The sequence below is a fragment of the Erpetoichthys calabaricus genome, chromosome 6, assembly GCF_900747795.2.
Source record: "Erpetoichthys calabaricus chromosome 6, fErpCal1.3, whole genome shotgun sequence".
NCBI classification, from domain to species: Eukaryota; Metazoa; Chordata; class Cladistia; order Polypteriformes; family Polypteridae; genus Erpetoichthys; species Erpetoichthys calabaricus.
Genome location: NC_041399.2, coordinates 40977720 through 41002899, shown reverse-complemented (window position 1 = coordinate 41002899; position 25180 = coordinate 40977720). Strand labels below are relative to the sequence as shown.

The window sequence follows — 25180 nt, the reverse complement described above, 5'->3', positions numbered from 1 at the left end:
TTAAGGACATCTACCCAGAATGGTACAGGGCAGATATCAAACGGGGACATTTGGGTGGGTATTCTGAAACCATGTAAACACCAAGATATATCAGACATCCATCCATCCATCCATTTTCCAACCTGCTGAATCTGAACACAGGGTCACGGGGGTCTGCTGGAGCCAATCCCAGCCAACACAGGGCACAAGGCAGAAACCAATCCCGGGCAGGGTGCCAACCCACCGCAGGACACACACAAACACACCCACACACCAAGCACACACTAGGGCCAATTTAGAATCGCCAATCCACCTAACCTGCATGTCTTTGGACTGTGGGAGGAAACCCACACAGACACGGGGAGAACATGCAAACTCCACGCAGGGAGGACCTGGGAAGCGAACCCAGGTCCCCAGGTCTCCCAACTGCGAGGCAGCAGCGCTACCCATTGCGCTACCGTGCCGCCTATATCAGACATGATATATTAATTGAGTACAACTGGAATTATACATATACATACTTGTATTGATGACACTGAAGGTAGACCTCTTCTTCACTTATACTTCCATCCGTTAAGACTAAGGAATCCTTTGAGGTGCTTTCTCACCACTGTATCTGGGAATTCATTCATAACATGTGATACAAAGTGGACTAAACTTGTTTTTTGTTCACAATTTCATTTTTTTTTTTTTTTTTAATCAGCAATTAGTATCTGATGCTTTTGAATATCAATTAGGATGTATTATCTTGTAGTTTTGGGTTTCTCAAAAAATGTTTCTGGTAACAGAGTTGCTCTGCCCAAACCTCTTGAAAAATCCAGATGCTCTCACAGTATATTATCTTTTCTGTGGAGTGAATCTGGTTTTGTTTTAATTTGCTTTTTGTTTTGTTTTCTGCTTTGTATTTGTTTCATTGTAAATGGTTGTATCGGTTATTTTTATTTCTTTGATTGAGTAGCATGCCATTGTAATGTTATGGCTTTTGAAAATTAAATAAAAAAATGAATAAATACATTTAAATAGAAAAAAGGGCACAGAGATGATTCCAGTCCCTTCCATCATGTTGCACTACTATACACAAAATATTTTTAAGAGTCCTATTATACATAGCTCTGCGCAGGAAAGGCAGAAGAACTACCATGCCAAGGCAAAGATATCGCATAACACCATAACTTCTGTTAAAGAAGGACAGAGACCAGTTACCCAGAGTCAAGCTAAGTCAGTCCTGTTGTAGTTGACCTAGGAGGTGGGAGGATAAAGTCGAGTAAGGAAGAAAGCTTCTGTATCTGGATACAGTACCATCCACAACATTAAGACTAGATATTGTAATTTGGTCCACAGAGGGAAAGAAGATCATCTTAATTAAACTAACAGTACAGTGGAAGGAGGACTGGGAGGAAGAGCAAGTACCAAAAACTTGGCCAGGATTGTTGGGATAAATGTTGGACAATGTGGCTGTTTACACAGGACATAGTCCTTATGGGATTCCCAGCTCATTTGGTGTGGAATCTGTTGACAAGAATTTAAGTGAAGGTCTTTTTCTATTTCTGTTGGAATATTGACAAGACAAAGTCTTTTGTGAGATTGCCTTATAGGAGACTGTCCTTAACAGAAAGTTTAATTGAATCATGTTGCATAATTCACAACTACCAGTAGGTATTGGTATCTTGTTGCTGGCGATCTCAGCAGGGCCATAATATTCTTGTCAGGGTTTGAAAGTTTATTAGTATGTAACTGGGCCTTATAAATGCCATGAGCTGGCAGGACATGAGACACATTATTATTAAAAGCTGATACTTAAGAGCCTATCTTATGTTTTGTTCATTCAATATAGCCACGATGTGGAATGTTGTGAGACTGAAGCAGCAAATCCTTCATAGACAGCTGCTTCTGATCTTATCCATTATTTTCAACTTGATAATAATAAGACTTACTGGATACCATTTCTTACATAGGATGACACCAGCGATGGAATGGCAGTTTCTTTCAGGATGTATATTTTTCCGTTAGTGGTGTCAACTCCACTATGAAAATTTGTTTGCATTTTCTTATTTTGTCAGTGAAAAATATCCTGCAGCATTATGATTTTGATGCTGCGTGTTTTTACCAACACCTGTCAAAACCATAAATATGAGGGGAAAGAAGATAAAAGCCAATGTGCACTGTCCCTTTTCCCTACTTACTTCGGAAGGGATTTTTTTGGGCATGACACCAGATGGTCCACCCTACTTCCGTCTGCAGCCACTCTTCCATCAGATGGTCTGTCCAACTCAGTGGTTGGTATGATCTCTTTTGATTGTGCAAACCTACTGGGATTCTCTCCCTCTCTCTCTCTTGCCCCCTCTATCTATCTATCTATCTATCTATCTATCTATCTATCTATCTATCTATCTATCTATCTATCTATCTATCTATCTATCTATCTATCTATCTATCTATCTATCTAGTGTATGGAGTTTATCTAGGCCACAGGGGATTCAGAGTAACAGATTCTCTATGAAGGAGCTTTGGAGTCTACGCTCTTGAGCGCAATCATTAGTTAGCTCTGGATGTCTGCTTCCTGCAGCTGTTCACATATATCATACTTTCTTCAGGTTGCCCTGCTCATTCCTCTCCTACTTGGTTAGCTATTTAGGTCTATTAGGAGCATTCAGTAACGAAGGACCTCAAATGCTGTATCATTTATTTACAACTCTAAGCTATCAGAGTAGACTCCCTCTTGTGATGCTATCACCTATGAGGTGTTGCAGATTCCCCATACATTGCCTGGAGCAGTCCCTTGAGTAGAGTTCATTCTCTTCGGTGATGCACTTCAAGTTCCATCATGAAAAGAGTGAGTTTTCTTTCTACATCCCCAAGACATACAGGTTAGGTAAATTGATAACTTTAAATTTTGCTTGATACGAGTGAGTTAGCATGTGTGAGTTTGCTCTGCATTGTGTAGATGCTGTTTTCTAGGATTCTTCGCTGCCTTGAATCTGATACTCAATGACCCTAAATTTGGAAGTGGGTTTAAAAATAGATGAAAAATTTTCTTGTTGCAGAGAATTCTTGGTATCAGTTCATCTAAATATCAGCTCAGGATCACATGGGGGATGCTGTAGCCTATTTTGATTGTTTCAAGTAAGGGGAGGCAACTTACATACTCATGTATGTTTATTCATCCAAGGATAATTTAGAGTTACCGGTTAACCTAACAGACACATCTGGGGTGAAAAGTAGCTTTTCTGGGGAAAAAGCCATGTCATTAGGGGATACCATTTGAGATCCAAATACACTTTGACTGGGCCTAGATTCAAAGCAGGATTTACAGTATGAGCTTTGAGGAAGCAGTGCTTAACCACTGCATGACTGTGCTACTAAATTGTTTCTTGCTTTGATCCATTTTGGCTGCCTTTGCCCACTAGAATATGATATTTTTTTGTAAAATGGGATAATGTATTCACTCATTAATAAAATATAAAAATTAAGTGTAAGATGGAAATATACTGAATACTTCGGTGTTAAGTCAGAAGAACATCCTACCTATTGCACTGGCCAATTAAAGGGTATTCTTACCTCTGTTTGACCAATAGATAAACTAGTGTTGAGTAATTGCCTAACCATTGCACATAGAACAAGAATTTAAGAAATATGCAGTCAGTTAAATGGTTAAAGTAAATAACAAAATAATTTGGAATGTTCAGTCTGTTTAAAGTCTTTGAAATTAACAAGCTGAAGCATGTTCATTTTACATTTCTCATGAAGTCTTTTGTTTCAGTTCTTTATGTCTGAAAGTGGAATAAATGGATTACGTGCTACACATAACATCTGTTTAAGCCTTTGATGGATCTTCTTCACCTTCTGAAAGCTCATTTTTAATAGAAATCCGTGGGAGTATCTTCTCACTTGAAAAAAATTAATAAATAAAAGGCTTAACTCTATTATTTTTGCCAATGATCAGATACACTGCTTGTGTCTTTTGGAGCCATTTAGCTTTTTCAGATTTTTTTCATCTTCCCTGGCCATGATAATACTCCCAAAATCATTCATACTATTTTCCTGTAGCTACAACTAATTGCAGCAGCTGCAGTGTCGTGGTAAGTTGTTTGTTGTGCTTAGTTCAGGACGAGTCCTGTAACACTTCCAGACCCAGTCATTTCTTGTATTTTTTATGCTGATTTGCTTGGCAATGCAATTGCTGTTTTGGCCATGGTTTCTACAAAGCCTCTTCTTATGATATTCAGTCAATCAATTTTTCAGTAATTCACATAGCACTGTTCATATAGAGTAATGTAAAACTGCCTTGTGAAGAAACAACTCCAAGTAACATGACAAAGATGGAGAAAGACAATATTTACAGTGACATCCATGTTACACTATGAATATGCAAGACCCACTTCAACATGAAATGTTCATCTAATCACTTTAAACCTATTTAAGCCATTGTAGAACTAAAGTCTGTCCCAGCAGCATTAGGTACATGCTAGGTGCTTTGGTGGGATGCTTATGTAATGGAGAACATAACGTTTTCATACAGGACCCAATTTAGAGTTACCAGTGAGAAGTTTGTTTTGAATATTGCAGCCACTCCTTGGCTTTAGCTTAAATCTTGGTGACATTTTCTATAATGTATTTTACCACTGGACTTCTCCCAGTACCAGGGTTCTATCAGCATTATATCCATGTTTCAATTTTCGATATCCATTTTTCGTTTTATTTCACTATAGAATTCTGAGGCTTATAGTGGCAGCATTTAGAGCTAGAAACAACTTCAATGGGAATGGCATTCTAATACAGGACAAGCTATGTCACACACCCACTGTTGATCATACTGAACCAATTTAGTGTCACCAATCAACCTAATCTTTACGGTCTGAAAGGAAACCCCCAAAAGTCACAGAAAATGTAACAGTATACAATGGGAACAACGCTATGTAAATAAATGTATTATTATTAACTGCTCTAAGTGAACAATAGATGACACACCAGTCTATTCTAACTACACTGAAATGGCAGATCTTTACAGAGCACTGGCCAATATGTGGAATTTCATAATAGAAAACCACCAATCTTAAATGTGTTTTTTTTTTTCTAACCGCATTGAAATACCCTATGTTTTGTTAACTGTGTCCTTTAAATCCATCAGTAAAGTAAACCCAGTTAAAAGAGTTTGAGTTTACTGGGGCTATAGCCTAATAGGGTTGTAGCCCATCATAGATCATATCCAAACACATAGCTTGAATCAGACTTGTGTGGGTATTTTTTTCCTTGATTTTTATTTTAATGCTGAAAAAGACATTCACGTCAAGTTAATTGGTGACTCTACATTGCCCCGTTGTGAAAAAGGTTTGTAGTGCATTGGCATAACATCCAAGGATGGCACCTGCACTGTACCTAATGTAGCCAGGATGTACTTTAGCTCCAAACAACCCTGAATTGGAAATTAGACAGTGTGTGTGTCGGGGTTAAGAATGAATGGATGAATGCTGAAAAAGACAGATTTCTGGATGTTTAAGAATTAAACAGTCCAAAGGAAAAGAAGTATTTTTTTTTATGTACTCGTGCTCTCTTCTATCCCCCAGGCTTTCCTCTCATTTTCCAAAGACTTACATACAGGGCTTTTCTATGTTACCTTATGTAACTGTGAGTATATATACATATGTGCCCTGTAATGATCCAGTTGCTGCAAACATCAGCAAGATTAAGCCAGTCCAATGATCAATGAAGGTTTTTTTTTGTTTATTTTTATTTTTATAGATTTTTTTTATATATAATCGTATATTTGTTGTACTTTAATGATGAACACTGCAAAGGAATACAAGGGCAAGCCAGTAGAAATGCATATGAAGAAGTAAAATCTGACCGTTTACTTGCAATGTCTATTTTTATCATGAAATATAAAACTGTTTTCTAAGGAAATTGAAATTCAGATAGCTTTTGGAATCGGGGTACTTGCAGCATGGTAAAGGCAGAAAATAAAGTACCTGAGGCATGACAGCAGGCTGCGTAATTTCAAACAATATTCTAAGCAGATTTTTGACTTGTTTTGGTAATTACATTCACTGTGTGTGTGTGTGTGTGCGATTTGTTTCAATATTAATAATACAAACTAGAGAGCACAGAAGTGACTACTGTTACTAAGACTATTAAAAGCTTATGTTGCTTCAGATTAGTGTACATTAAAATTGGATGCATTAATTAAAAATGGATGCTGCTTTAAGCAGGCTTTAAACTGAAACTTTCTGCATTAATAGTAGAACAGTTTGTTAGTAGCACTGATTGCATTTTACTGGAACAACTGATTCTGTCAGTGTTATCAAGGACAAATAGAAATACTGGGCACCAAGATATTTCTAATATTTTGTTCAATTTCTTAGTTGTTTATGTAGCCAGATGGCACCTTGTTGGCAAAATACATAAAAATGAGAGATCACCATAAAATATAAACATTAAAAAAAGAAAACAAACGTAGATTAAGAAATCATTCTGATATGTAGTCATAGCAACATGTACGCTTTATTGCTCTTTGTCTGCTCTCTTAAGCGCCTATGGCTCCATGGCAAGAAAGAGAAGTGGCCAGGAGATAGCATGTGGAGCCCCAGTTAACAAGAGGAAATCTCTTCTCATGAAACCACGCCACTACAGTCCCAGCAATGACTGCGAGGAAGAGAATGAGGATCTCACAGAAGCAGAGGACAAAGACGAGGAGCAGAGTACCGACACGATAGCAGGTAGACAGATGTCCTGTTGTTTTTTCTATTGTGACCAACAATTGACACTGAATTTTTAAATACCATCTGTTGCTTTTTAGTCTGATGTTGGTTCCTTTGCAATTTTTTTTTTTGCTTTATTTGCAGTTTTATTGTGTTTAGCACTTATTCAGATATTCATGAAATGGGGAGGGGCAACATACAAATGTGGTTGGTATCCACAACTTGTGCAGATTAATAGGTTTTTAAAAATATGTTTGGGTTATTTCTTTTATTGTCAGAGTCCAGTAATACTTGTGCATAACTAATTTGTATAGGTATAACCTCATATATGCCAGAAGTAATACATCTCAATGAGAATCTTAATCAAATCCATATTTAATGCATTAAGTAACATCAGTCTGCTTGCACAAGTGTTATATTTTGTGTGAAAGGTGTAACAGAATCGCAGGACAATGTCAGAACAATCTGACAAGTGCAAATATATAAAAAAAAAATGTTGTGCTGCTGGGATAGACTCTGACCTCCACCAAACCTGAATTGCATTTAAAAGGGTTCGAGGTCAATATTTTAAATTAAAAGTCTTTTTTGCAGTTTCATCATAGCCTTGTCCACTTGATAAAACAATTATGTGATAGCACCTTACCCAGGGTTTATTAGTGCTTTCTGACCCCTTGTTGCTGGGAAAACTAAAGCTCCACATTACTTTCACCTGAATAAAGCAGGTTTGATAATCAATGATTAGATGAATGTCATTATGTACTGAAAAAAGTACTAAAATTCTGTTGGACCCTTTTATGTACAGTATATGTATCAAATTTAATTATTGTTACCTACACTACACTTCAACTGTGTGACACCTACATTTTCTTATTAACAGTTAGATGTTTGAAAATCTCACGATACAAGATATTGCACTAATTTCTTGAAGAAGGATAAGTGCCCACATGTCATTTCATTTTCTAACCCGCTTAATCCGGACCACAGTTGCGAGGTGCTGGAGCCTGTCCCAGCCAGCAGAGGTCGCAAGTCAGTAACAGACCCACGACAGGAAGTTAGTCCATCACATGTATGCAGCCAGTTGTAACACTTTGCTGAGTGGTGGATGGATGCCCTTGAGGTGACACTTCTTTGGTCATGGATGACTTCAGTGTTGCCATTGGCACAGACAGGGCTGGCTATGAGGATTGTTTCAGTCCTCATGGGTCTGACGACCATGGTGAAAGTGTCTCCATGTTCCTTGACTTTGTAAAAGGTCAGGGGCTACGGATCACAGGATCCTGGTTCCAGCTCCCTGATCGGACTTGGTATTCCAATATTGGTGGTGTGATGTAGTAGATCGATTTCATCCACTTGGGCAGATGCTGGAGGATCTTACAAAACTGCAGGGTCTACAGACATCCTCAGTTTGTGAATTCTGACCACAGACTTGTTGTTGCTACTCTGAAGATCCAGCTTAGTTTCCAATTAGGCTACCAACTACTAGGAAGATGAGGCTGGACCTGACCAGACTCCAAGATCAGACTGTTTCTAATGAGTTTGCACACAGTTTGTGTGAAGAACTTACAGACTTTGGTGCAACTGCTGATCCTAATGTGATGTGGAAGACCTTCCGTGACAAGACCATGAAGGTTGCTGAAGGTTGTGTTGGTGTTACCAGAGTTCCCAGAAGGAGGTGTTTCATCTCGCAAGGCTCTCTGGATATCATCGAGAGGAGTTGCAGCACACGGCTTTATAGCAACTCAGGTCTGTACCAGGAACTGAGAAGGACAGCTGTGAGGGGTCTGAGGGCAGATAAGGAGGAATCTTCTAGAGGAATCGGTGAGCAAGTGATATACCATCTATGGTTTAGTGACCCACGTCCTGCTTACAGGGGAATCAAAGCATTATGCACATCTGAATCTGTTCCTCAGAGAGTTTGCTGTCAGGGCGGTTGATGGAACGGTCCTTATGAATGACACTGCAGTTGTGACCCGCTGGACTGGCTACTTTGAGCAGCTGTTTAAAGCTTATCCTCCAGCTAAGACATTGGATATCTCTGGGTCCAAGTAGCTGTGAATCACCCAGTCTCACTGAGGTTGCACAGGTGGTGAACCAGGTAAGTGTAGGGAAGGCTGCAGGGATATGTGGTATCCAGGTGAAGTTCTCCAGGATGGTGGTAAGGCTGTCTTCCTGGCATTGCAAGCAATCTGTGCTTCCATTTAGGAGACTGGCATCATCCCAACTGACTGGGAAACGGGACTTGTCGTCACTATCTGGAAAGAGAAGGGGGATCACCTGGATTGCAACAACAACAGGGGGATAACACTATTCTTAGTCCCTGGTAAGGTCCTTGCTGGGGTCATTCTCAATAGGATCTATGATGATTTGCTCACCTACCAGTGACCAGAGTAGATTGGTTTTACAGCTAAGAAGTCTAACATTGACCGCATCCTGGCACTGAGGGTTCTCATGGAGCGCAAATGCAAATATCAGCAGAGTTTCTTTGCAGTCTGTCAGTTTTCCTAAAGATTTTGACTCGGTTGATCGAGCTGCCCTGAGACCATCCTGAGACTTCACGGGATCCCCTCAAAGTTGCTGGATATAATGGTTGGCCTGTATACTGGTACTGTGAGTGCTGTGCAGAGTGGAGGCAGAACCTCTGCCTTTTTCCCAGTTGATTGTGAGGTTCATCAGGTGTGTTCTTGCTCCTACCCTGTTCAATGCTTGCATGCACTGGTTGTTGGGCTGGGTTGTGGGTTCCAGCTGCTGTGGTGCATCTGTTGGCGAAGAAAGATTCACTGATCTTGACTTTGCTGATGATGCTGTGAACTTTGTGGAGTCAAAGGAGGCTCTGATTGGGGCTCTCGAGAGACTGAGCAAGAAATATGAGTGTCTGGGCTTATGAGTGTCCTGGATAAAAACCAAGACCCAGGACTTTAATGACCTCATCGGCACGACCATCAGCAGTGTGTCTGTCTGTGGAGAGAGTGTCAACCTTGTCGAGAGGTTTACTTACCTCGGTAGCGACATTCATGTCTCTGGTGACTCTTCCTAAAGTCAGTAGACGGATTGGGAGAGCATGGGGATTCATGATGTCACTGGTCAGGGGTGTGTGGTGCTCCCGATATCTATGCAAAAGGACAAAGTCTTTAGAGTTCTGGTCTTCCTGTCTTGCTATATGGTTGAGAGACATGGACGCAATCCAGTGACCTGAGACAAAAACTGGACTCCTTTGGTAATGTTTCTCTTCAGAGAATCCTTGGGTACCGCAGGTTTGAGTTTGTGTCGAATGAGCGGTTGCTCACGGGGTCCCGAATGAGTCACATTATCCTGCATTGTGAATGAGAGTCAGTTATGCCGTTATGGCCATGTGTCGCTATTCCTTGAGGGTGATCCGGCTCGCAGGATCCTCATTGTTGAGGACCCAAGCAGCTGGACCAGGCCAAAAGGATGCCCACATAACACCTGGCTGCAACAGACAAATGGTAATTTCCGGAGGGTGGGACTGGACTGCGTGTCTGCCTGGGTGGTTGCCAACCAGGGTCGTGAGCTGTTTTCATTGTATAGTGGATGTGGCAACGAGCTGTACAAGTAATGAATCAACTGAAATGGGGCAACTACCTGGAGCCTTTCCTAGTAGGAACAGGCACAGACCAGGAGTGTTTGTAAGTTTATTTTTTATTTAAGACAATATAAGCAAAGAAAATAATGTCTAAATAAACAATCAAATCAATGAAAAAACTCCCAAGTGCATATTAAGCTGCAAAAATGCATACACTTAATAGCAAACTGAACTGAACGAGACTAGAAAATGTACAAATGACTTCTGCTGCATTTGTTTTTTCAGTCTCATGTTAGACAGGTCTGTGACTTGAGGGTATACTTCTTACTATACTCACATTGTCTACCTTCCCTTGATGTCTGTCTAATTGTAACCTGCTATTGCTTGCTTTCACAGTATGCACATATATGCATTATGATTTGAAACATGGATAGTTTAATTCTGAGGTCTTGAGGAATATTTAGAATTAACCCAGTGATCAATGAAGGCCACCATTTTTAAAGTGGAGTAGTTGTTTGTGAAAGTAGACACATATGATCTTTGAACAAACTAATACACATATAACTTAATTATCAGCTGTAAATGTTGCAAAAAGCCAAGTTAAAACATAAACTGTGTGGGTTACTAATAACAAGAAATGTAAGGGAGCAGGAAGCTTATTTATGAGTGGAACCTGGAGGACATTTGATAGTGCAGTTAGTTCTAATGACAGAAACTTCAGATGTTTCATTTTTAAGCAGCTAAAGCTCATCCATTGATGGCATAGTATGTGATGTGGTAATTGTACTGTAACTCATCACATATTTTCATGGTAACATATGAAATAGATATAAATATTGTGAAAATATAAAATTAATTTTATTTTATACTACCTTTTTGTACTGGCAAGTTCTTTTTAGCATATTTATAGCATGAAATCAATCATGCCCCTTTCCCTGATATTCCCCTCAAGCATTCAGTACTATAATTTTTAGCCGAGATATGTATTCACGATACGTAAACAAAATTGAGCAAAATCCTATTGTTGATATTGGTATAACTGCATCTGATTTTTCATTGTCTTTTTAGTATGACATTGGACACTCTTAAGGTGTAATTTGTCATTTCTATGTCCATCCTTAGCTCCCCAAATACACTAAAATCATTTAACTATTAATTGATAAGATATTGCACCTAATATGAAATAAGAGACAGAAATTAATGAGTTGTTATAATTAACTCACTAAAGAATAATGCAAAAATAGATGTAACGTTGTTACACACTGTTTTATTCTGTCCTTCCAGAAAAATATAGTAAAATATAACTGGGTTGCCTTAATAGTTGACATCAAAAAAGTTAAAAATTCCATTAAAAATGCAGAAAAAATTATAATGTACTAAAGACAAAAATCATGAATATGCAACATAAATATTTTTATTCATGCTGTCCTTAGTGTAACCTTGTTTCTAAACAAAGAGTTTAAGTTCCAAAGCTTTTTGTTTACCCATGTGCTGCCACATGATATGAGCTTGTTTCTATTTTTTCTGTTTTCATCATTTAATTATATTGCTTGTTTTAGTCAACATTTTTTCATCTTGGTCGTCTCACAATTACAAATATTAGCACATGTTCAACTTGCTAACTTGGTCAAAATAATAAATACAATTTATACCGTTCAGTTCATTAGTATATGCTTTTATGGTGAAGCCTTTCATTTTGATTTTTCATTCATACATTCTTTTTCTGATATCACATTTCCCACTGTACTGTCAGGGAGAGTCGTACTTATCCTGGTAACATTAGACACAAGACAGAAACAGTCCCTAGATGAGATGCCAGTTCTAATTATTACACACATACCCACATGTACTTGTACAAAACTAATTTATTGTTACCATTTAACTTAAAGTGAATCTTTTTATGAGAGAAATAAGAAGAAATTCAATTACTCATTTTGATATTCAGCCTTAAAAGTAACTGGGCAAGAACAGAATATGCTTCAAGATGAGATGCTGATTTTTCTAGACATCCATAAGTTATCAGACTCACATAACCAGTTTTTGGTGCAGGTTTTTTGTTGCTGCATTAGAGCTTCAGCCTCTTGGGTTAAAATATCAGCCCAGGTACTGTCCATTTGGAGTCTACATGTTCCCTCTGTGTTTGCAAGTGTTTTTTCTCTCAAGAATAGTCAGTTAAGTTTTATTATACATTCTAAATTGGACCAATGTGAATGAGTGTACACTGTGATGAATTAGCAAGTTTGATAATAGAAGCAATGATTTATCCAGTGTCAGCCCCAAGATTAGAATCAACCCTGAATGTAGTAGTAGACCATCACAAGGCCAACTCATGTACACTCACAGAAGGCCAATTCATAATTGACAGTTTTGGGATTTGGAAAGTTCTAGTGTCTTATGTAGTCCTCTTTTGTATACTTCATGGAGAATGGATAGGCGTAGTACCCACACAACTTGATTTCATGTGTAAGTTGGAGAAATAAATATATGACAAGACTAGATGACAGGTGAGCATCTTGCCTGGCACACAGTAAGTGAGGCATAATTTAGAAAGGTAGTCACCTGCTATTAACATGAAGGTACAGTTAATTTCATTTGATAAGTATGTAGTTTATGAAGAGAAATGAAGTAAAACTTGCACCGAGGTGCACCATAATGGCCAAAATCTAATGCAAAGCTAAGGGAAATTAAATTGCAGATCAGTAAAAGTGGTAATGTTTGAGTGAATTTCAGTTGGAAACAGCTCCTATGAGGATTATGTTATTCTGTCTTAATTTTTTTCTATTGTTAGCAAATACACATGCTGAAGTTAAATATCCTGTGGAAAATCATCATACACCCTGAGAGATCTTTGATCTGCAAACACTGTTTTGCTAAATCCTGCTCTGACGCTTTGTGTTCTTACACGACTTTTTTATGTCTGCAAAAGGCTTTCTTTTTTTCAAAGCACTGTGCATTCCCTAAAGGTCCATATATATAAATATTCTATTTAAAGTGCACTCTTTTGTTGAGGCAAAGTGGTGATGAACCAAACTATGAGCAACATTTTGGCAACAATATAGTAAAACACATTCCATGAAGAATGATTAATATTTTATTTAAAAGCACTGTCCTTTCTAGAGACAAAACAGTGTGAGCCTCTAATGAACTGAATTATGAACAACATTTTGGCAACAGTGCATGTGGTTTACATGTGCATTTCAGTCCTCTATAATCTTCACTTAATAGGTATATTTTAAACTATGTAACTAAGCAACAGAGGTAATTGTTGCTTTCGAGAGCTTTTGTTAGGCCTTCTAACACAGTCCAAATATGCATAATTAGGCATAATGTCTACAACTCATTATTGTACACATGTGGGTAGTTAAGTGGACCAAGAGAATAGCTCAATGAATTGAGCAGATTCACTGGAAATGGCATTTATTTGTTTCCTGGGTTCATATTACATTACAATTATCATAACCCTTTTTGCTCTTCTCTAACCATCAACAGGGTTATTCTGAAAACTTAATTAGATTTTTTTTGCTTGTCATGTTCACATCCTAAGAGTGTTCTTGTGTCTCAAAATAACTAAATGACATAAGATCTTGTTGAGATCACCACATGGTCCTAGAATATGCATTACTACGGATACTTATATGCAGCCAGAGTGAATAAAAACACCATAGGAATCAGTGCCTGCGGGATGCTCTGAATCTCTGTCTTTCATAGCGGAAAAAAGCTCCCATTTGGTCATGCAGCACTGCTGTTGAGACGCGCCAAGCTTCTGTTCTGCAGCACAGCTCCGGTAATGGCTATTCTGGAGTACAAACCGATCACCTGTTCCAATACAGAAACGACAGACAGGATCCAAGATTTTTTTTTCCCATCCATCTGGATAGAAAGCAAATATTGATTGCCTATTCCAGTTTACCTGACTTAGCTTTAATCCATTGATTGGATAGCTTTGCCGATAGATTTATGTATCTGTGTATGGATATGTTTAGATTACAGTGTGTCCTCTCCAGCAGAAAACAGATAAGGTGTTATCAGGGCACTCACACATTTCACTAGGATCATCTGAAAGCAGGCACTTTATGAAAAACAGAACGCTTGCATTATAAATAAATAGGAGCAACTGGATTATTTATTTATTTATGTTTTTAAATGGCAATTTGAATCATGAGGATTGAGCCACATGTTCTGTTAAGCTGTATAATGCAATCTAGACCACTTTAACTTGATGCAATTAGTGATTATCAGCTATTGTTAATTGACAATTCTGTGCAGTGTTATGGACCGAGCATTTGCATGACGTTAAAAAGCCTGTAATTACTGATCAGCTGAGGTTACTTGCAACATTTTACAGTAGCCAGAAGGCAACATTTCAACCAAAACTGTTCCAGGAAACTTTATAATAAATTAACCTTTCTTTTTTTCAATAAAAGCTTTTTGAGGAGTTGTGGTAGAAAATGCATTCACCGCTGTTATTTTGTTCGCACCTAGAAGCAGTGAATCTAGCCCATCATGTGGGTCTTTACTATTCTAGGCATGTTTTCAAGCCCCTAGCATCAACCATGAAGAGTCATAGAAACAATTGGTGTAAAAGGGGTTGTCACATTGAACTTATAGTCAGTCTGTTGTCAGTTGATCCATTTCCTGAACCTGTTACGTTAAAGGACCAGGTCAGGACTAAGATTGCTGCAAAGACAATATGATAAAGGACAGATGCAGAACAGCACAAGACCCTAAAAATATACACACTGATAAGGACAATATAGTTGAATACCACCGGGGTGCTATATACTTCTTATGTCTTGGACGTCTCTGGCAGGTGACATGGGTTAAAATTTGTTATAGTATGTTTTCTTAGGATAGTAAGAAACAAACCACTTAATATTTGATAGAGTGCCATGGTTTCTGCTGGAAGACCTGGACCTTTATTGCTAAAAAAAGACTTAATGGATGTAAGAACACCAGGCGCCACTTCTTTGAGCTGTAGCCATGTGTCAATGTAGCAATGTCCCAACCCATGACGTAGTTCCAGGGCTAGGCTAAAAGTAAACCCTGCAGGGGGCTTAAAAACCACTTCATAGACAGGAAGAAAGTTGGTTTCAGTCAGTAAAACTGTGGGAGGAAGAAAAGCCAAGGTGAAGAAGTGTAGGGAGGCCCAGAGCAGCTGTAGCATTGTGTTTACCTTTTCATCATGTCTATGTGAGTTTTTCTTCAGGTACTTTGCTTTTTCTTTCCACATCTATAATTACAGGCAGACTCTAATTTCCACTTTTTTGGAATATCTATAATAATAAAAGGCAAAGCCCTCACTGACTGACTGACTCACTCACTGACTCACTCATCACTAATTCTCCAACTTCCCGTGTAGGTGGAAGGCTGAAATTTGGCAGGCTCATTCCTTACAGCTTACTTACAAAAGTTAGGCAGGTTTCATTTCGAAATTCAAAGCGTAATGGTCATAACTGGAACATATTTTTTGTCCATACACTGTAATGGAGGAGGCGGAGTCACGTATCGCGTCATCACGCCTCCTACGTAATCACGTGAACTAAAAACAAGGAAGACATTTACAGCACGAGTCACACGCGGGAACGAAGGTAAGTTACGTTAATTTTTGACTGTCTTTTAATACTGTGTGAGCATACATATTAACACATGTGCAATTAAACGTGTGCATTTACGGGGTGATTTCTCAGGCTTAAAAGCTCACCTTTTATCAAACGCGGGAAGAAAGGTAACTGACGTTGTTCACTGTCTTTTAATACTGTGTAACCATACATATTAACACATGTCCAATTAAACGTGTGCATTTACGGGGTGATTTCTCAGGCTTAAAAGCTCGCCTTTTACTAAAAAGGTAAATGCAAAACTATTTTCAATCAGTTTATTGAAACGCTCCCGTTAAGGATTGCAATAACATATTCGCGAGATAAAAGAACGAAGTAGGGGGAAATGGAGGAACAGCCGCAAACAGCGAAGAGCAAAAAATTAATTAAACAATTGAGAACGGAGCGAGTTAAGCATACAAGCGTGTTCATAAGGGAAACAAAGCACGGTGTAAAACGTAAGTTTAAATTAAGTTAATAGAAACGCTCCCGCTGCGGATTGCAATAACATATTCGCGAGATAAAAGTTTAATGAGAAGACACGAGGTATAAACGAAGCACACGCCGTGGCGCAACGTTAGGGGCAACAGTTTCAACCATTCTATGATCTGCTTCTCGCAACTGAAAGACGGCACATGGCGGATATTAGCCGACTTGCTGACCGCAACGTTAGGGGCTTCAACTATGGCGCTGACGCAACATCTCAGTGCCAACACTTTGCAGACTGTACTTAAAAGACACGCCCTCCTCACTGGACAGTTAAAAACACCAATCAAACTAACGATGACATCAAGTATTACCCAATCAAAAGTAGGAAAGGAGGCATCTTCATAAAATGTGTGTGGGATGATTTGCATGAGACGCTGCTTTAAAAAAAAAATGATAAAAAAAATACGGGATAAATCCCGTCCAGTATTGATTCAAAACGGGACGCGCAATTTCATTCTCAAACGCGGCACGATTCCGTATTTTAAAGGACGGGTGGCAACCCTACAGTGCCAGGTAACCACCCATACAATCAGATTGTGATTCAGACTAGGAATGCAATGAATGTAATTACCCCGATCTACATACAAGGCGAAAGTCTTGCAACATTCAAAGATGATGGTTTGGGATAATTAGTACTTATTAAGTACAACATTGAACATAAAAGAGCTTATGAAGCCTTGAACCGAAAAAAGCAAGATCTCAGAGATCGTAAAAAAAAAAAAAGGAGGTAATGTCGTTTTACTCGCTGTAGATTTTACTCAAACATTAACAGTTATTCCACGAGGGAGACCAGCAGATGAACTCAACGCGTGTTTAAAATCCATGCTTCTCCCACGGTCGGTTATATGTCGCGTGTTCTCGGGTAGGTACACCAAAAAATGTATACATTTAAGCATGTAATGGGCAAAGAAAAAATGAGACAGGAACGTTATTCAAACACTGCAAACAAACATTTGTCTCTTTTTCAAAAGTTTAAACTGTGCTCCATGACAAGACAGAGATGACAGTTCTGTCTCACAATTAAAAGAATGCAAACATATCTTCCTTTTCAAAGGAATGCAAAGCAAGCAGTCAAAAAAAAAATCAATAGGGTTTTTTGGCTTTTAAGTATGCGAAGCACCGCCGGTACAAAGCTGTTGAAGGCGGCAGCTCACACCCCCTCTGTCAGGAGCAGGAAGAGAGAGACAGATAAAAAAAATCAATACGTGCCCTTTGAGCTTTTAAGTATGCGAAGCTCCGTGCAGCATGTCCTTCAGGAAGCAGCTGCACACAGCCCCCCTGCTCACACCCCCCTACGTCAGCGCAAGAGAGAGAGAGAGAGAGAGAGAGAGAGAGAGAGAGAGAAAGTAAGCTGGATAGCTTCTCAGCCATCTGCCAATGTATACCCGAAGGCACTGCAGTAGTACTCAATGTAACTTTACTTCTTAAATGTTAATGTTTTACTGTTTAATAATTTATACGCTTCTTATATATTGTTCAAATTCTTTTATGAAAATACCAGTGACAGCGCAATGCATGATAACATGGAGTGAATACACCATACGCATCCGCCCACGGCCGCCCTGGTGTGCGCAGATAGGAGTTGATTCTAAAATAAAATAAACATAAAAAGAGTAATACATTCATCACCCATAAAGCGGATAGCAGACGTGACGTATTATATGTGTACCACATTTCAAGTCAATACGTGAAACGGTTTGCAAGCTACATGTGATTTAAAATCCTGGACAGACCAACGAAAAGCCACGGTAGCAAATTATTGAAGAAGATTTTACTGTTTAATAATTTATATTTATATGAAATGTGCTTCTTATATATTACTTCATATTCTCATATGATAATGATGTTAATGTTGTTTATATTGATTTCTATGTTATTGTAAGTGCATCTATGTGTGTATATGTATGTATGTATGTGTGTGTATATATATATATATATATATATATATATATATATATATATAAAAAATATATATATAAAAATATATGTGTATATGTATATATAATATATCTGTATGTGTGTATATGTGTATATGTATATATATATGACAGCAACACTCATAACAATGACAACACAATTACATTGACAATCATGTTACGTTATTTTTAAAATGTTTCCTTTACTTTTTCATAACCTCTTTAACACACTACTTCTCCGCTGCGAAGCGCGGGTATTTTGCTAGTGTAGCATATAGGATCTTGTCAATTATTGGATTTAGTAAAATGATACTGTGATTGGTACTCTACATTACTGTAGTACTGTACAAGTGTGCGTTATCAAGTGTTCCATCTTTAGGAATTTCATATGGAAAATTCTCTTCTCCACTTGCTTTGTGTTCAAATACTCCCTTCATTCGCCCATTCATCTTTCCATTCTGAACCTCATCTTACATTGTCATGCCTGTTCTTCCTCTTGGTCTTCTCTCCATGAATCTTCCCTTGTTCACTTGCACCATCAGACCATTCCTTCTCAGCACATGCCCAATCCAAATTTTCTTACTCATCATGACAAGAAAATCTTCTCTAATTTAGGACCTCTTCATTAATTTTCCTTTCCATTCATCCTATTTGCATCGGCCCACATCTTAACCTAAAATAGTAGTTTCAGCCAGAGTATTATTGCTTTCAGAGAACTGGTGGTATTTTTTTGTATTTTTCGGAGTGTCATTCATAAACGAGTCCTTCCCTTGCACCCTGTTCTTCTACAACATATTCTAGTTTTAACTCTGAAGGTTAAAGAATGAATGTGTATAATTTGAATATAGCCTAATAAAACATAGTTAATCTGTATTCTATGTATTCCATTCCCTGACATAAATGTGTTTTAGTGTGCTTTAAATTCTAAAACACTGAATTGCTGGCGTTTTATTTTCTTCCTTAAGCCCTGTATTATGTTACTGACTATAGTCTTTATATTATTGTGTGCCTTATTTACACTTTCTTCACATGCTTTTTTAGATGATCCCAAGGCACTCTTTATGTATTTATGCAAACTAATGAATGTAAGATTTCTGCTGCACAGAAGCTGATGAGGATGTGCATATTTGTGCATTTTTGGAAGGTTTCATCTATTCATTTAAGTTCTTTTCACGTTTTAGCATTTCTAATAATATCCTAACTTCTGTTATGTAAATAAGATGCAAATCAGATTCCAGCCTTTATTGGTGCAGTCAAAGAGGATATGCTTCAAATGTTGCATTAAAAATAGATTAATGGTTTAATTTAATGTTCTCCAACTTGTATATTTGTCTTATATCATTTATACTATACAGTATGTGAATTTATGATATTTATACTTCTAGACACAGTAGCAGATCAAAGAGTCCTACTTTTTATGTATGCTTTCCCTTATTTTTATTACTGTTTTATTTAATTGAATTTAATGCATACGTACAGTAGATCTCTGTTGAGTTTAACATTAATTTCAAAATAACATTTAATACTGAAACTGTTTCTTACCTATCTCTTCGATTTTTAATTTATATCTTTGTCCCAAAATATCCATTTACCAAGTAAAGTAGAATGCATTTAAAGTCCCATTAACTGACAATGATGGATGTAAGGATTTAAGGATGTAACAAATATTAGAACATTTCACTGCTTCTGGTCCAAGGAAGTATACAGCCCAACATCTTCTTTAACTATCAACTTTCATACTCACAGGAGGTGGGATAATATGTCCACACTGGCATATGGTAGCTTGCTAGTTTTAAAAATCTAAAAAAATATTATAAGTTTTAAATGACAAAAATAACTTATGAGAAAAAAAATGTGCTGACAATTAATTTAGAAGTACCATTGAATCTAATGACAAGAACAGACTGTGTTTATATGCATTGCATTTTAAAATTCATTTTGACAATTAGTACATTTCTATTGGAAGTAGGGGTAGATATTTATACTACTTTATTTCCTAATTAAGAAACAGTTCTTTGTATTTATGGATCAGACAATTTAATGAAATATTATGTTACTAGTACCTGGATTTTGCTGTGCCTAAAATTCCATTCCAGCCTATATTTTTACTTTTCTGGGAGAATCAACAAAACTGGACTGAGAAGGATAAAACCTTTTAATTCATCAACTTTTCTGTTTTTTTTTTTTTTTTTCAAAATTATTTTGTTAAACACGACAGTTTATTGATAAACACATGCAGGTCAAAATGGCAACAAGTTGGCTGAGTAGCTTTTGTGTCTCTTGTTATTTGTATAAAAGTATTACTTTCAAGATAATACAAAAAATTAAATAAAAATTCTTCATATGCAAGTGAATTGAAATAGGTAAATGTATAGGTTAAAGTATAAACTCATGAGCATCCTTCTGAGTTTTTATTATTATTAATAATTTAAGATTCAACAAGCAGAGAACTATATTGAGCTGTGTGAATTAAAAAGAAGCACGGTAAACAAATGATTGATATTCATTTTTTTTATATTATGTGGAAAAAAATAACAATCCATATGATCAAGTCTAACTTGTACTACAAAGAAGGTAACATCACATCCAACCCCCACCCAAGAGAAAGAGAGGAGAGCCAACAGCAAAAGCAAATCTATAAATACAACAAAGTAGGCAGAGTGTCCTTTTTCCCCAATATAAATGCTTATTGTAAATGTTATTAATTAGATCTTGGCATATTTTTAAAAAGTTTTGAACAGATCCCCAAACCCAGAATTTGATTTTCTTTTTTAATTTCAAATAGTATAGAACATCAGTTACCCACCGACTTATATAACAGGTGGGCTAGGATTCTGCCAGTTAAGCAGGCTAAGTCTAAAATTAATATTAAATTAAGAATTGGGTTGAAACAAAAACCTGCAGACACTGTGGCCTCAGGAAAGGATTGCTAACTGCTGTCTGAACAGGCTGGCTGTGCTGTTTTGGGGACTTTTCTTGTCAGATTCAGACAAGAACATTTTTATTCATCTTGTTAAGGCAAAGTACATTTTTGCTCTATTAGCTGTTTTATTTTTGGCCACAATGGAAACCTCATTAAGGTATGTGTAGAGTTTCCTGAAGGTCCAAATATAGTAGAATGGTGCATTTTATTTGTCAGTTTCTAGTTTGATTTTATGCATAAATGTTTTATTTCAATAATTGTTTCTGCCAGTTTATCATTTTTCATGTTATACTTTATCATCTAAAAAACTTTTAATTCACTAGGAAAAGCAAACAGAGACAAGGAAGATATACTGGCCACATATTCTGCTCTGTGTCCTCCTCAAAACAACATTCCATTGTATTAAAAAAATCTTTAATATGCATCTCATCACTGTTGAGGCTTGCAATTAAGCAATTTTTGCTGTGCTTTCAAAACTATTAATCAAAATATTATGTATGTTATTGACCACTAATAGCTTTATAGGGCCTTCTTTTAAGTATCCATTAAAGTGAAAGACCCTTCAGAGCATTATGTGAAGCGATTACATTTGATGCATTATTTTTTACAGATCCTCCATGCCTAAAGAGTCTTATGTGGAAGTTAGTTTGATGATCTGAGGGATAAAAGGAGATATCAGTAAGGATAATAGCCTCATATTCTTGATCACTGACTACAAATATAATCTGTTACCCTATTTTAGTTTTTGTTCAGAAGCTTTTATATGTTTAAATAAATCCTTAATGTCTATCTTCTTAGAAGTCATTTATTACTTACAAATAAATGCACATTTCCATATGGGACTACTTAATCAGAATGGATCAGGGGTATTAGCATTGACTCTGGTGTCAACCACTCTTGGCAAAATCAGTGGAATAAGTTAGCCTTGTGTTGGATTATTGAGTATACATTTTTAGTCTTTCCAGTTTAAGTGTGAGCTCTATTAGACATTTTATAGTTTTTAGCTTCTGATCTACCTAACAGTGAATTCCTAAAGGCAATGCTGGGCATTTGTTAGCTCTCTACTCTTGGATTGTATAGTTCTTGAAAGGGCATAACCATCATCAAGTAGAAAGCTCTTTCAGCTGTCAACTAGCACTGAAAATGTTGATTACGTGTTCAGATAGCTTTATTTCCAGGGCAACACAAATATAATTGTCCCTTTAAGCATCATTAAGTTTTAAAATTTAATCAGAGACAAGGCATTTAAAAACCTGCTTGCTAATAGATAAGTACATAACAAAGATGATCTATAATGAAAAATGTTCAGCCTCCTCATTTGTTGGATGCTTGTTTGTGTGCTTATATGAAATCGCATTTAATTCTACTGTTTGATGTCATTTCCACCAGTAAAGTTAAACTATATAGTTGAGATTTTAATCAAAGCCTATTATACATTTTGCAACTTTTAAATAAGCCTGCATTTTCCAGTAATTCCCAAACAGTCCATTTTTTCCACCACATCTGATTGGCTAACACAAGGAGTGATGACTAATTGATTAAAACTGGTTGAGCACTTTTTTCTTTCTAAAATTTACATGATGAGGCTAGGGTTTTACAACAGTTGCATTAAGTCATAGAACAAAGGTTTGTCAAGATTCTTTTAAAAAGCAAACAATATAAATTATTGGAAAAGTTTAATGATGATACAATGCTAAAAGCTGAATTTTAGATAAAATATAGGTTTCAGTTTTTTGTGTTTGGACTTTATACAAAAACGCATCATTTTTATTTTAAAAATGTGTTTTTGCTACATGATAAAAGATAATGTGCAATATAGGGTGCTACCAGACATTTCAGATTTTAACCATTCCTAGGGACCCGCTGATTGTTAGCCACATGCAAATCACTTTTTGCTTGTGCTATGCATCCATTTTCTTTTCCTGTGTACATCATGCATAGTTTGGTTGGTGAGGTGAGGAACTGTGTTATCTTGAAGGGGTGAAGAAGAGTGAGAAAGTCTGTAGCAGGGTGACTGTCCAGGTGGATGTTCAGGTCCACAATGATTAGGATTGGGCTGCTGTTGTCTGGGACGAAAGAGAGCAGTTCATCCAGCTCATCACTGAAGTTCTTAAGCATCCCTGGAAGGTGATAAGTAGCAATGATGTTAATGTTAATTGGATGGAAGACCATAATTGCATGGTATTTCTAGGTAGCATAATTGTACCTAGTGCGTTGAATCTCCATTTCTTTGACACAAGGATACTGTCCCTCCAACTTTTATCACTGGGATAGCAGGTATGGGTAAATTTGAAACTGGAGGAAAGTGCTCTTGGTGTTGGTGTGTTTTCTGGGCGAATCCATGTCTCCATCAGAGCCAACACTTGGAGAACCCTCTGGAATGAAGTCAGCTTTGTTCACCGCAGACTTTCAGTTCTGCTAGCCAAATGGGGAGTAGGGTGTCTGAGGAGGTGGCTTGAACAAGCAGACAAAGATTGTCAGTGTTTCTCCCTCTCTTGCTATAGGGGCTGAAACATTTAGTTAACCAACGGCACTGTAACTGAGGCCCATTATCTTTGTAAATTACCCAGGCAAGGCCTGGTAACATAGCTAGTATCTCATATATTCTAAGATTCTTATTATTATCATGACAACAAGAGCTGAGATGACCATCAGAAACAGTCATTAAATAAAACAGTATTATTATTTATACTTACTAGTTTATTTAAATATTATCTAGGTAAAGCAATGTTTTTTCTTTGCATTATATGTTCAGTTAGGTGTTTCATACATTCATTAATTTATAATGCATACCTTTACTTCTGACTATTGATGGTTCTAAATATTTGTCTTTTTCACCAACATTCTAATACATTATAAACAAAAGCAAAAAAAAAAAAAACTTGAAAGGACCTTTTTATAGCATATTTACATATTGAACATCTTCCCAGGGTTCTTTGGAACTGCAGAAAATATAATACCTTCATATAATGATATTTTTTAGATTTGGAGCACTGCCAAGCTAGTGGTTTGCATGGGGTTGCATAATGAGTCTGAAGCTGGGATCAAGTGAGCAAATTTATGGTTTACTGTATAATCCAGCTCTTTAGCTGCAAGCAACAATGCAAGATTCCTCTAAGGCTGTACTACAGTAAATTCATTATGATTTTTAAGTCAGTTGTAGCCACATGCATTCCTCCTCTGTATGGAAAAGTGGTTAAATAACACTATTAATAATTGGTACATGGTTTCATTAACATTAATATTTTCATTTTATTTCCCTCCAGGTGGAAATCTCAAGAAAATCTCTACTGCAAATTCAGAGTCAAATAAGGTCTCAAGTAACAACAAACCTATTGAAGAACTAGCAAAATGCCTCCAAAAAACAAGTTCAGAGGATTTACTTGAAGACAGGAGGAGCATCCATCAGACAGATACACATGATGATGCTCATGCTAAGGACCAAGTAAAGGAGCAGTTAAATAATGTCAATGTGGAATCAATGGTTAAATCCTCAAGCTTTGTAGAGCTTAATGGTAGCAGCTCAGAGTGGGATACAACGTCCAAGGTTGGAAAAATAAACAGTATAAACGAGCATAACACTGAGCAACCACAGGAACCACTAGGAAAGAAATGTGATGAAGGACAGCATGAAACTGATGCAGGGGACTCAGACACTAGTCAAGATCTGGACATTCACGATAAAGAACAGGAGGATGCTGTAAACTACTCTGATGAGGAGGCAGAGGTCATTCATGAGAATAAAGTTTGGTTAAATGGGTTCTCTGGGCGAGAATGTGACTTTCCAAGTTCTAAGGGCAATCTCAGTCTTCTGAAAGAGGCCATTGCACTACAGTCTGAGCAGAGACAAGTTCTGCACAATGCTTACAAGGAAATGGACAGATTCTTGCTGGATCAAATGACTGGGGAACGGAGACACAGTAGACTCATAGACCTTGAGGCCAGGCATGTCTATAATGTTTGCAAAGGTAATTATGCATTTGTTTGTAATTCTTTATATGAGCTTAATCTAGGTTTTACTATTAGTTGAAAGGAAAGGT

The 25180-nt window shown here is 37.2% G+C and overlaps 1 protein-coding gene across 6 annotated transcripts in view; it reads left to right on the top strand.

Annotated features, from left to right (window-relative positions):
* Positions 1 to 25180, top strand: part of st18 (ST18 C2H2C-type zinc finger transcription factor) — a 262012-nt gene that overhangs the window by 153096 nt on the left and 83736 nt on the right. For all 6 annotated transcript variants that reach the window (XM_028803518.2, XM_051928741.1, XM_051928740.1 and 3 more), the window contains 2 exons: positions 6505 to 6692; positions 24407 to 25108. In XM_028803518.2, the coding sequence (XP_028659351.1) occupies positions 6505 to 6692; positions 24407 to 25108 (890 nt within the window). The remainder of the gene's footprint in view (positions 1 to 6504; positions 6693 to 24406; positions 25109 to 25180) is intronic.